The sequence below is a fragment of the Nelumbo nucifera genome, chromosome 1 (assembly GCF_055504915.1).
Source record: "Nelumbo nucifera cultivar China Antique chromosome 1, China Antique-T2T, whole genome shotgun sequence".
In the NCBI taxonomy this organism is placed as follows: Eukaryota; Viridiplantae; Streptophyta; class Magnoliopsida; order Proteales; family Nelumbonaceae; genus Nelumbo; species Nelumbo nucifera.
The window spans coordinates 109,399,580-109,414,324 of record NC_142649.1 but is presented as its reverse complement, the minus strand read 5'-3'; the positions used below and the strand labels follow the sequence as shown (position 1 = coordinate 109,414,324).

Sequence of the window (14,745 nt, the reverse complement as noted above, 5' to 3'; positions counted from 1 at the left end):
ACCTGAGAGGTAAACCAATTGAAAGTAAAACTAGAGCAAAGTTACATAATTAGATTAGGTTTGGGAGAAGTCAGAGTTTAGTCATTTTGGCAGCAACATATAAAAGCAGAGCAAATAAAAAAACCTACTTCCCTAGAAAGCTAGAGTTTAGAAAAGAATACCTGATCTATTTTCTTGAGTGTATGATTGAGCTAGAAAAGAGGTTCACATGTCCATTTAAGAGCAAAACATATCCACCTATAATGATTCTATCGACACAAATTTGTATATTTGATTAACACAAAATATGGAGACAAATTATAAAAATAAATTTGTAATAAAGGAAAAATACAAGGGATTTGAACTTTCTTTGATTCAGGCTTGATGATGTGAGCAACTTCTGATTAACGGTTGAATTCGATGAAGATGAAGGCCATCGGCATATTTCTCGTATTTTTTAAGTGTTGGTGTAGTTTTTCTTGAATTTGGTGCTTCTGAAGAATTGATGTAGATTTCTTCACTCTAGGTTTCACGCTTGATCGGTTGTGAATAATGCTTCTGTAAGAAGGGCCCTTTTGTAGTTGCTTGATTTTCTTTGGAGATCTTGAATCCAAGTGTGTTGTAGAGAATTAAGAAAATTTTCCCTTTTTTTTCTCTCTTGATCTTAAAGTTGTTGGAGTTTGTAGGAGCTTATGGTTGTTTGCAATCCTTAAGTGTTGGTGTGTGAGAGATTCTTGTAATGTAAGTGTTGAAAAAGATGAGATTTTCTCCCTATGCAACGCTATTTATAGTCAAGAATTAAGAGTGCCACCTCAACCCATTTTGCTAACCAATCCCATGTGAGTAGGGTGTTGGGTTAGGGTTAATTCCCATACATGCTCCATTATATGGGAATTAATTATCTTGTCAATTGGACCACCCCTATTACAATAGGAGATGGGCTAGATTGGACTTAATACATTTGGATTCTTGGGCTACCAAATCATATTTATGTAGACTTGGGCCTTAGGCCCATATTAATTTAGAGGTTGTCATGTAAATTAAGCCCATTTATTTGGCTTAAAAATTCACATGTATACATATTTATTTACAAAGGCTTCTGTACACATATCCACCTGTAACGTGCATTTGTAAAAGCTTGTGTATATATACCCATTATTCAAAATTAAAGAATGAATTAAAGACAATATTATGCAACCTTTATTCAAGGAGTTGGAGGAGAATTACTCAGATTTAAAGGAGTTTTAGAGGACAATTCCTCAAATTATAGAAACGGATGAGCATTGAAGAGAAAAAGGACAATGGAGAGAAATGGGTGGAAGAAGGTAATTACAACATGGGAAGAAATAATTCGGAGAACAAGCTCTCCTAAGGGTACATGTTGTAATCAATGTTGTAAAAGACTAATCTAATCTTTATAGTTAGTTGTAACTTCCTTCTTGAATAGGACAAATTTGTCTTTTTCATGCCATGAATGTAAAACAATGGTTAACAATTCTAGGTGTACAAATAACATGCTAGGTTATTTTAGTTACTTAAACTAAATTTTCCCACACATTGAGAAGGGAAAGGCTAGAGGAACTCGTGTGAGCAATGTGGTAAAGAGGTTTTTGCCTCCCCTCCTTCCTCTTTTTATTATAGATATAGATTGTCACATAATCGATAAATGTCAAAAAAAAAGTGCAAATCTATATATATATATATTTATTGAAGTAATGAAATCAGGCCAGACACTTGGCATTCCTATAGTAAGACAAATGTCCTTCCATTAATTTGCAAAATGAAGAACAGGGCCTTCCAAATTTTTTGAGAAAAAGTAGACACGTCCTCCCATTAATTTGCAAAATGAAGAACAATCTGATTAATGGCCTTCCAAAATTTATGAGAAAAATTAGACACCTGTCAACAATCATAGAAGTGGCCATTCAAGAACACAGCCCACAACCACTCTCTACCGGTTCCTAAAAAACAGGAGAATAAGATGCATTTCAATGTTTGCATCTCAGACACGTCTCCAACTCTGAGAAATATACAACCCATAGAACTCTGCAACTTAAAGATTCAATCTAACAAAAACAAAAACTTGCTGCTCATTCAACGTCTGTCAAAACTTTTCTGCTCATTCATCTTGGTTGGCGATGTAATTGAAGTTGAAGACTCCCGCAGCACTCACGGTGACCTCCACCCTTTTCAGGTTACTTCAACAAAGCAGCCGTATAGAACCTCATTCATCTTGGTGAGCTGCACCCTCTTCATCGGACTGATAATTAATAATGACATTAATAATTGTAATTATTAATTTGGCTATAGTCATTTAATATTCATAAATATATAAGTAAAGTTAATTATTAATATTATTATTATTAGTAATAATAATGAATAATAGTGTTATTATCCATTAAAATTAATTACTGTTAATTATATTATTGTTAATTAATAAATACATTAATTTAATTGTATTTATAGTAATTTATTAGATTACAGATAATTATCATAAATATTAACTATATTTATCAAAATACTGTCAATTTGAATTAATCAACAGTAATTTCATTAACCAAAATTTCAATATTTATAAACATTTAAAATAAGTAATGATTATTGCATATTTACATTTTATATTTATTTTTATTAATAATAATATTAATTATTATACTGATTTATTAAATTATAATATTATAATACTGAATATTTGTTGCAATAAGTCTAAATTTATAATATTACTGATAATATTATTATTTTCAATAATAAATTATATATATATATATATACACACACATACACACTGCAATCCAATGCAAAATTCTGATTTAAAACCGATAAATTCAGCAAATAATTTTAACATTATTTGCTATCAATGGAAATAATAATTATTAACTTCCCTGTACTAACTAATGTTAATTATGATTAACTTTACGTGTATAATTATAAATTGATTATTATGAATATAAAAGAATTATTATTATTTTTGTTATTAATTATCAGTATTTAATTTAATCGAGTTTGATAATAATAGGTAAGTATCATTAATTTATTTTTATCTTTTGGAAAAATCAATAAGAGAAAAATAAAATGGTTAGTATTGAAAATGAAAATTTATTTGGATTTTTGCAAAAAACAATGTTTATTGAACATAAAAAACCAATTATTCAAAGATAAGGTCGCCCTACAATAAATTAGCAAAAGTGCTTTTTTAATAAATTGACCAAAATTACTGAAAATATCAAAATTAATGTCAATGTTGGAAAAATATATTCAATTACACTGAAATAAATTTTCTAATGAAATGTTATCGATAAATTTTAGTTATGAAATTTATATATACATATATATATATATATATATATATATATATATATATATATATATATATATATATATATATATATATATATATATATATATTAAAGGAATGATTTCAGGCCAAAGCCTCCCCCATTCAGACATGTGGTTCTCCTCTATCTAGACACCTGTCATTCTAAAGATTTAAACAAAATGAACACATGTCAAATTCTGATTAGTGGTAGTTCAAGAACAGTGCCCACTAGGCATGTGTCAAATTCTGATTAGTGGTAGTTCAAGAAAAGAGCTCACTAACATGCAGAGTGGAACCCACCACCATGTAGAGTTGTGAGAATTGGGATGCTCCCACTTTCAATCCTTTCTTAAAAAAAAGGAAACTACTGTTAACTACTAAACTAATTAATTAATTCCAGCTATTGATTATTAATAATAATCTACTTCTAATTAATTAAGTACATCTATTAATTACTAATAATAATCATTGTTAATTACTAATTAATAATAATTTTTTATTTTATGTGCATTTTCTGAATTCATATCGTAAATTAGGAGTAGAGTATCATTGGATACTCGACATCAAATAAAGTATTTTAAAATCACTAGTTAAATACTTAATACTACTACTACTACTACTACTACTACTACTACTACTACTACTACTACTACTAATAATAATAATAATAATAATAATAATTAAACATTACAATACAAATAATCTTTCAAAAAATAAAGAAATAATAATAAAAATTAGACATTTTTTTTTGCTTAAACAAATGTCATTCCTGAACTTCTCTAAACTTCTTTGTGTCTGCAACTCATACAAGCTTGCAATCTTAGAGAAACTAGTTCTATCAGGTTAGTTAATTCATATCAATATAAATATATATATATTTAGTGTTAATTATTTACATTATTATTATAAGTAGTTATAATTAATGCTATTATTATTCTTTGATCAATATTTCATGTAGTGAAAGTTCAACTATAAAACTTTGAATTCTTTAATATTATTAAACTAAAAGAATTATTACAGCAATTATTTTTTCATGAATTAACTAAAAATCTTAATTATAACATTATTTACTTAATAGAAAGAATGATAATGATAATAATAATAATAATAATAATAATAATAATAATAATAATAATAATAATAATAATAATAATAATGATAATAATAATAATAATTAAATAGCAAATTTTTATTAGTTAAAAATCTTTGTTGAAACTACCCATTTCAATTCAAATAGATTATTAATTAATAAATTTAATTTCTTAAAATTATTACTTACACAATATTTTTAAGTACTCTTTGGTTAACGACCTTATCTTTGAATAATTGGTTTTTTATGTTGAGTAAATATTTTTTTTTGCAAAAATCCAAATAATTTTTCATTTTCAATACTAACCTTTTTATTTTCTCTTATTCAGTTTTCCAAAAGATAAAAATAAATTAATGATATTTACCTATTATTATCAAACCCAATTAAATTAAATACTACTAATTAATAACAAAAATAATAATAATTCTTTTATATTCATAATAATTAATTTATAATTATACACATAATGTTAATCATAATTAACATTACTTAGTACGGGGAAGTTAATAATTATTATGTTCATTGGCAGCAAATAATGTTAAAATTATTTGCTGAAATTATGTGTTTTAAATCAGAATTTTGCATTGGATTGTAGTATATATATAATTAACTTCCCCCGTTCCCCGTAGTTAGTATGGGGTCATTCATTAGTGTCAAATGATAGCACATTAAATGTCTAAATCCGATCCAACAATACAAACATCCGAGATCTGATTTGATCCAAAGATCTGATCGGATCACACAAATATAAATTCAAATTCAAATCCGCTAATAATGTTGAATATCCGAATATGATCATATCCAATTTAATTTATTAAATATTTAAAAATATAACAGTTTATATAAAGAAAAAAAACAAAAAATACAAGTATTTTCTTTAAAAATGCATGTGATTTTATAAAAAATAAAAATATACAAATTTACAAAAAATGCAATATAAACATATTTATAAATAAAGAAATAACACACACACACACACACACACATATAGGATTGTATCTGCCTTTCAAGACCTTCACCAATTATGGGTAAGGTTGGCTCAAGTTAGCATTTCACATTACTTCAAGCTTGGGCTTTGGGCCAGACCCACTCAAATTTTGACAAGAGCCCAATCCGAACCCTCCCAAGTTGCGCCCCATTGTTCAGCTCGAACAAAGGTCACCTCATTGCCCATTTATTATTGTTTTTTATAATTCTCATTTTCTCATTTATCTTAGACTTTATATTTTATTTCTTCTAAATCACATGCATCATATATATATACTCTTCACTAATGCATATTAGTGCAACAACAAAATAAGAATGCCTTGTTCTTAAAACAATGTTGGTTCATATCCCTAAATTAAAGGAAAAAAAGAAAACTACTTTGGTAAGATTCTAAGTCAAGTTGTACTATATATTTGGGGTACCAATACCCCCTTTTAAGGTGTTTTTTTAATCTTTTTAAAATTAGATAATATAAAACTGACCTTGGAAAATTAAAAGTAAAAACTTAAAAAAATTATGCATGATTCAGAGTGTAGATCATCAATACATCCCTTTCTGCATATTGGGGTGTATAAATACTTTGAACCACGAATCCATGTGCCTCAAGACGTCTTTTAGGCTTACACAGCCGCCTCACGTTATTGTTTATGGATTATATCCTTCTCATTTTTCCTCAAGACTATACACCTCACAACGCTTTTAGGCTCATGCCTCACCCCTATGAGACACAACCACCTCACCTTCAACTTTAGCCTTTTAAAACCTTATCTCCAACAAAGTTCGTACAACCCGATCCACCGGTATGGACATATCGGCCCTCGCTCCCCATTTTTCTGTCTTTTTTGTGAACCTGACTTAGAGGGGTCAGTCTAAGGCCCTTCTAACCCCTGAACTGGGTTAAACCCAATAACACCACCCCTGTAAAGGTGTATCAGGAGATTTCCAATACGAATATATCAGCCGACACGGGCTGATATGTGACAAAATATTGAACCTTGGTCTCAAAGCAACTCTTAAAAAATAGAAACTAAAAATGCCTTTTCAAGCTCTTGTGATACCAGTACTTAGAAACCCGCATTTTTCTTTTCACTTCATGATATGGTTGAAGTTAAACCATTCAACATAATGAAACAACGGAATGGAACCATAAGTGCATCGAAGCGATATTTGACGGGGAAAAGGTAATCATTTATCAGGAGGCAACCCATGTCAGCGTTCAAAACTGAAAATCTCACTCATCCCTTGCCGCACAACCTGTCCTGGTCAGACTTTAGACCTGGCAAAGGCTTTACTAATAAAATGTATCACCGTACTATATTACATAAGAGAAGACTAATATCCCATTGGCCAAATACAAGAATGGCATAATGCTATCATCCCTACTTAGCATTCTTGCGAGCAGCAACTTTTGCAGCAACCTGTTCTTCAGACAATGGTAGGTAGTATATCCTAGGGGTCGCTCTTGTTTTCCTGAAGAGATCGTCAAGGGTAACTATAGGTGGGTCTGGCTTCTTTGGAAGCGGTGGTGGGGGTGGAAGAGGGAGACGTTCCCGTATTGTGGACGGGTCGGTTATTGGGGGTGGTGGTGGGAGAGGAGGGGGAGGAAGTTGTCGTCGCAGATTCTGTTGGTGAGGGGATGGCTGGGGCTGAAGTGTTGGAGAAGTGGGTGCCGTTGCGTTGGTGCTGGCAGAAGCTGCTGGAGACTCTGGAGGAGCTTCAACCCGCATTTTCACTTCTTGGGGATCGACAAATTCTGCCACCAAAAGGCGCCCTCCATTTGAAGGCCATTGCAGATTGTACAAAGCATTTCGTGTTTCTATGGCTTCTTCCACCGAGGAATACTGCAAGGCACCGAACATGCATCAAACATTTAGTTATAAATTACTTCAATCCAAAAGGTAGAATAACCTTGATACACATTTACAAAAGAAATATCACCATCAAACAGAAGATATAAACTATACCGTCACATAACAATGAGTCTTGATATGGTCCATCCAGAAGCTGCATACATTTCCAGTTTTTGCAAGAAGCTCCTGAGCTGCCCTTAGTGTAAATGGACGAAGAAAACGGTCAATTCGGAGGGAAGTAGTTGGGGGCTTTGGCGATGGTGGAACTGCCAACATGAAGGAATAACAACCCTATTCAGATGCATGAAACCTTTTTTTTTACTATGTAAACACTGAATATACAACAAGCAAACAGCATCATACCAACTCGTTCCTTTGATGCCTCTTCACTAAGTGTTGAGTCAGACCTGATGAAGTTGCGCTTGGGAATGGTGGGCTGTAAAGCATCTTTAGGTGTTGTAGATGAGGAGGTGAGATTAGAAGTTTGCACTTCAGGAACTTTGATGCTTTCAGAGTTCCATCGACGCTGCCTCTTTGGAGGCTCATTGTTCCCTACATCTTTATCTGTTACAGATCGTACAATCCCATGAAGATGAGAAATGAGCTTTCCCGATAGAATAGCACAAGTTTCATAATCAGAATCATAATTGCACTTAATTTTATTATTCCAGTGTATCTAAGTTCAAGGGTCTTGAACAAAAAGGTACAATGCCGACAAAAGGATCACCAATATAATTCTAGTAGGGAATAATAACCAGTGCAATATTAATATTAGTTACGGTGTAACTGTCAATTTTGCTGGTTGTGATTGTTGATAATAACTAGTATTCATTTAGTAATGGTTCTTTTTGATACTTGTCATTTTGTTTAATGCCTACTATACAATTGTGGAATATGAAATGTCATTCTAATTAGGGCTGTTCACAAATAAATCTAAACCGACCAACCCGGCCCGACTCAACCCGAGTTGGCCGGTTTTTCTTCACTACCGGTCTGTTTCGGGTTGCAAAGATAAACAAACCAATAATTCGGTTCGGTTTCTGTTTTCATATGTGAAAACCGAACCGAGTTATGTGAAAAATATATATATTCTGAAAAAATCTGTTAAATATAGCTATTTTAGTTTTAAATAATAAATATATATCTGAAAAAATATATATTCTGAAATATATCAGATATATATTTCCAGAAATTAGAAAATATACGTTTTGATATATTTGTATATATGTTTTGGTTTTAAATATATATTTTAAAATATTATATATAATATTAGCACTTTGACTTCATGTGCATTGTGCAAGCTTGGAGTTGGTTGAAACCCAAACCGACTGAAACCAACCAGGTCGGTTTTACTTAATAGAGGGTCGGTTTCAGTTTGATCTATAGGTAACCCGACCAGGTCAGGTCGGTTGAAAAAACACTAGTAAACCGACCCAACCCGACCCATGAACAGCCCTAATTCTAATAAAAAGGGATGGATGAGTGGTTAAACTATAAGCACAGGATTAGAAGGTCAATGGTTAACCATAGATATATATGCATCTGATGCAAGTTGAAGGGACCAGAAGAAGGGCAGGCAAAAAAAATCATGAATTGAGGTAGTGAAAAATGATTTAATGGTTCTTGGTTAACCATAGATATGATCCCACATAGAGTGGAATAGTGAAAGAAGATTCATATAGCTGATCCCATAGTAAGGCCCCACAGAGAGTTGGGAGAAGAAGGCTTTATCAAGTTGAGCGCTCAAATAAAAAGAAACTACCCATAAAGGAAAAGGATACACACCCGTGGTGTGTTAAATCAAATCTACCAAGTGCTAGCATTTTTCAGGACATATATTATCATTCTAATTAAGAGGTTACACCAAGAGAGGCATGGAGTAATGAACATCTAGACATACATCCATGATACAAAAATAATCAAACTGCACCTTCATGGAAGAGCAACAAAGAACAAAAGATAACCAACACGAATAATAATCATGATAATGTTGTTGATAATAATGCACCAAATATTGGATGGGAAAATGCTTCAATGCAACAGATGGAAAACTAAATGAAGAGGAATATCCCAGTCACCCATACTGTGACATGCTACCATCACTAACTGGAAATTTAGGCCCATACTCTCTCATCTTGGAAAAATAGGAAGTAACTAAAAGGGTCTGACACAACATTAGAATTCTAGCTCTTCAGTTCCAAAGTGGAATCTCGTTGATGGCACTCCCCCCTCAATCCCAAAGGAGCCCATCTTCATCTACCCCAAAGCCAATATCAGAGAACAGTAAAGCTTCATAAGGTCTTTCTGTCCAGGCATAGATGGTCTAATTGAGTAACACAAACATAGGTGAGAATTCAATGCCCCAAAAGCCTGGGGAGAGGAGGGGCAATTGGACTCCCAAGAAAAGAAGAGGCAACCATAAAATCGCCTAATTGGCCACTGAGAAACTTTATCAAATGCATCTTTTAACTTTGCATGGTCATCAAACAAGCATATCTAAATCCCTAGGCAAATAGGCATAACAAAACTAACAAATGAAAACAATAAATGAACAAGATTTACAAAAAGCAGAATATCATGGTCAACTTCTGGCTTTAAGCAAACAATGCTACAAAACCATTGGATAAAATAATTTGTAATCAGAACGGCAAGAATTGGATTACAAAATATATTGCCTGTACCGACAACAATAAGATGGGACCAAATACATGAAGTAAAGTTTAAACTTCAATTCATCTATCACTAAAATCACTCTTGAGAGGGACCTATTACTTCAATATCAATTCATGGCTTGAATAATATCAACAGCATTTTCTGTTATAAGTAATTAGCCAGTATTAATAGTCAAGAAAGATAGCAAGGAGTGTACTGCTACTGCATCATGTATAGAGACTTTACCAGGAAGGCAAACTGGCACATGCTATTCAACATCCTAATAATTGAATCAACAATACCTTGGTCAATTCTGTTTGGTTGAGTTTGACTACCTCTAAGCAATGTTGCACTTGTAACAATACTTAAGGATTCAAAAAGACAAATTCAGTTAACACTTACAACATTGTACAAGTTAAATTTGTGTTAAGCAACAGGTTGATTTTTTCACTAACCAGCAACAGGTTAAATTTCAAAAACTCAAAAGCAATACTAATTATCAAAATGTAGGCAATGTACAATTATTAGGATCAGGTCCAACCGTCCATCTATAACATGAACTATCAACATGAATTACAAATCTCATATCCATAATATCAAAAGTAGGATCCTAAATAAACAAACAAGTTAAATTGTAACCTTTCAGCAATCATATAGATGCATTGCAAAAGCATAGTTGGAGTTCAAAATCAATACCAACTTTCTGCATCTTCAGCACCCAGAGCATCATCAAAGAGATTGAATAAGAAATTTCACACCAATCACTAATCCAAATAATATGTATCTGGATATAAATTAAGGGACTGTTTGGTTTGTGGTCAGGATTAGAACCGGAATCAGAATCCCCAGGAATTGGAACCATAATCTATTCCCAACGCTTGTTTGGTTCAGACAAGAACCAGGATTGGATTCCAATTGTTGATATTCGTTTCAACTGGAAAGAGGAGGTGGAGGGAAGAGAGAAGAGGGGCAGATTCCAAGCTCTGTTCGGCTGCTGTCACGATGGCAGCAGGAGATTTGGAAGAAAAAAAGGGCAGATCCAAGCTCTGTTCGGCTGGGCAGAGATATGGAAGAAGAGGCAAGAAATAAGAAAGGAGAGGGGAGGAAGAAGAGGATCTGCAAATACTGGCCTTCAGCATTATTAGCAGCGGTGACGTAGAGGGCAGGAGGAAGAGGGAGAGAGAAGAGGGGAGAAAAGAGGAAGAATAGGAAGATAGAGGAGATACAGGAGAAAGGCGACTGGTATCTTGCCTCGCCGGAGATGGTGGTCATCGATAGCTAACTTGGATGGAGAAAGGCCTGTGAGATGATGAGGACTTGGGGTCGAGTAGGGCTTTGGGTCGAAATGGATTTTTTTTGTCAAAAAAAAAGGAGGCGGAATGGGAATCACACTCCCAGGGAAGGGGTGGAATGGCCATTCCCCCAAATGGGGGAATCCCATTCTAATCAACCATTCAACCGTTGGAATCAGAATGGGCCATTTCAATTCCAATTCTAGGCACCTATTCCTGTGAACCAAACAGACCCTATAATATTATTGTTTCATGTCTTGAGCCAGTTAAGTGTCAGAATTAGCTTTTTTTCAAAGCAACCAAAGTTGAGCTGAGAACAGTGCAACAAAGATCACAATCATGCATTAAATGCTCCTAAAATCACACTTCCAATGCTAAAATATAAATACTAGGGATGCTGGCCTAGCTCCTTAAAAAAAGAAAAGAAAAGGTAGGCCTACCAATGCACATAAAGACACCCAAAATGGTTTATGCATGCACTTGCATCATCCAGTGCAGATGGAGAAAAGGAACAAATAGCCAATTGCAGGTAACACCCATAAAAACAGGAGTCCAACATTTTTATGAGCAATTGAACATGAGATGGTTGAGACCTCAAATCACCCAAAAAAACATGTTGGTAGTATATAGAAAGTAAGATGATAAAGCAGATAAATCTACTCCGCTAGCAGAAACTTATTTATTACTAACTTCATAATAATTATAAGAGTTCAAATAAAAAAAGGCATCATGCAGTGTTGGTCCAAATAGAGAAGTCCAAATACCATAAACAAAAGATAGTGCACAACGGCTATAAAAGAACCATTTGAAAAAGAAATCAGCAAAAGAGGGAAAGGGTATCCTGAATGAAACAAAGCACATAAAAGGGAAGTCATGCATGTTTTAAACTTTAATTGCAATGAAGAGAGAAGAAGCATTTAAAGAAGTGTACCTTCAACTTTTCTTTTTTCACCAGGCACAGCAGAAGCAATTTTATTTTCAGCAGGACTTTCCTTCTTCTCAGAAGAGAAACCAGCACCCACAACATCAATTACATTTTCCTCGTTTACAGTTAGCTCATTCCTATCTCCCACGCCATCAGAATTTTGATTTGAATCAATTTGCTTACTTTCCAATGTATCATCCTCCATAGAATCACCACCTGAACTTCGTTCTAAATTTAATTTTTCTGAGGACCCCGCATCTGCACCATCATTTTTCTTCCCAAGGTCCAGATTTGGAGCATTGGTATCATCAATATCTTCAATAGGGCCCCGGTTCTCACATGGCTCTTGGTCACCCAGTGGATGTAGATCGCCACCTGTAGGATGAACATCACTGGATGATGGTTGCACCATCTCCGGCTTAACAACTTCCAGTTCTAAAGGGAAATTACCAGTATTCAAATTATCCTTTAGTTCATTCTTTTGAATAATTGACACAGAATCAGTAGAAATAGACTCAGACTTTACTTGAGACCCTAAAACAGGGCTGACCTCAGATACCTGATTGTTTGGACCGGACATGTTGGGCACTGCATCTTCATGGGGAGGATTTGAAACCCCGCTCTCTATCTGGATTTCAATGTTCTGTGGCTCCTGATGGTTGGATGCTAATTGGGTTTCCACAATCTGACTGACTGTGACACTATCTTCCTCAGATACTGTAACAATTGCCGGTTCATGAACTGCCGCAACAGAATCAGACTTACTCAGTGACTCGGTTTCAGATTTCTCTTGGACCATCTCAGCAGCACCATCATCAATACCAACCTCAGAAACATCATTTTCTGCCTCTAAGGTTTTATTTTTACCATCATCCTGACTCTCTTCAACAACTTGAGTATCATTTGGCTTTGCAACCTTCTCTTCAAACTTAAACTCAGGTTCAGGGTCACAACTTAGACCATTAACAACTTCTTCCTTTACAGATTCTCCCTCATTCCGTATCGCTTCACCCAAGCGCCTTATCAAGTCATCCTTCAACCCCTTTGTTGTAATTTTCCGTCTCTTAAGCTCTTCTTTTAGTTCTGCTACCTTCCATTGATCAATTGGCCTATTATCAAGTACAGGATACTCTGTCGACATCTTTCCCAGTTGCCTAGTCAACCAATCGTCTTCACAACCCTAATAATTAGACCAATTAAGAGTGAATCTAACAGCACTAAAACATGATCGTCAAAGAAACTATTAAAAATCACCTCCTTGAACAGAAGAATCGTCAGTTGCATTCAAACAATGGATCTCAATAGAACAGTGAGAAAACAAATTGAACCGAATTTCATGCCAGCTAACAAGAAAAAAATGCAAAAAGGGAATATTAACAAATCAAAATTGTATATTGAACCTAATGTAAATTGCAGTATCGGAGGATAGTCAGCCCTCATTACTCAAAGGAAAAGGTTGCGAGCGAGGAAAGAGGAAAAGAAAAACAGGGAAAGAAAAAAAAAATCCATTAACGAGTATGATATTCAAAATTGAGCCCTCAGAGAAAAATCTCGTAATATAAACAAGAGACATAAAATGCAAGAACCAATAAAAGTAAAGTAGAAATTAATATATATAAATTCTAAGAAACGTGCAACCTTTACGAACCTAGATGGAAATTTCGGTATAAAAAAAAATGAAAGAAAACTCAGTTCCTACAACAAGGTGAAGCCCGGAAAATAATAACAAACTATAAAAGCAAAGCAAGTTCAACCTAAAAGAGAAGACCTACTTTACGCATTGCAAGCTTCAATGCTCCAAGATCCACACACAAATATATGGAGAAAGGGAGAGTTAGAGGGAGTGGAAGCCATTCATCAAGTGGTAAAAGACATATAGAGAGAAATGATTGAGAGGGAGAGCTCACAGTATTAATAGCTCCGCTGACTACAAGCGCTCGAATATCGTCAATTCCTTGAGATAAAGAAGTGAAACCCTAATTTCAGAGCAGAAAACCAACCATTAGAGAATACGAATCAAAACCCACATAAAAGACACTCAGAAGAGCAACCAATAGAGCTCCAACACTAGACCAAACACCGGACAACTCGTTGGTTCGTTCTCTTTTCCGTCCCTGTAAGATAAAACTAAAAACAAAAACAGAAAACACAGGAAAAAGAAGAGCACGAAGTGAAGCGAAGAGATATAAGAACAAAAGAAAAAGGATTTTGTTTCTCTGTCTGTGTATTTTAGGGTTTTTTTCTTAACGCTTCTTCTCTCGTCTGTGTATTTTAGCCTCTGTTCGAGGGAATTCCTAATCCCAGAGAGCGAGCGAGCGAGAGAGAGAGAGTGGGACTAAGGGCGCGAGTTCGTTGATTGGGCCCTTGGAGTTGGTATATGGAGCTTCACCCTCGTGGCCTCGTGGGAAAGGGAAAGACTTGGCTGTTTGTTACAGGCAGTCCTTCTTATATATGACACGTCAAGATATGAGTAAAAGAGTAATTTTAACCAAATGTTTTAGTTGAAAAGACCAATAAGGACTGAGTGAGATAAGGTGTCATGCCGAAAAAGCTCAAAACAACTGGGTATCAGAATGTGATTGACCAATCAGCTGGCATTCATCAAAATCCACAGGGGCTCTGATTGGTCAAATTTCAATTGGTATCTATGTCTA

The 14,745-nt window shown here is 34.2% G+C and overlaps 1 protein-coding gene across 1 annotated transcript; it reads right to left on the bottom strand.

Moving 5' to 3' along the window:
• Window positions 1–6,538: 6,538 nt before the first annotated feature.
• Window positions 6,539–14,445, bottom strand: LOC104605908 (uncharacterized). Its single transcript, XM_010270857.3, has 5 exons — window positions 13,999–14,445; window positions 12,098–13,271; window positions 7,586–7,786; window positions 7,337–7,488; window positions 6,539–7,213 (listed from the first exon to the last, which is right to left on the bottom strand). Exons 2-5 carry the CDS (start codon window positions 13,230–13,232, stop codon window positions 6,752–6,754), a joined length of 1,950 nt encoding a protein of 649 aa, XP_010269159.1. The 5' UTR covers window positions 13,233–13,271; window positions 13,999–14,445; the 3' UTR covers window positions 6,539–6,751.
• Window positions 14,446–14,745: the final 300 nt, after the last annotated feature.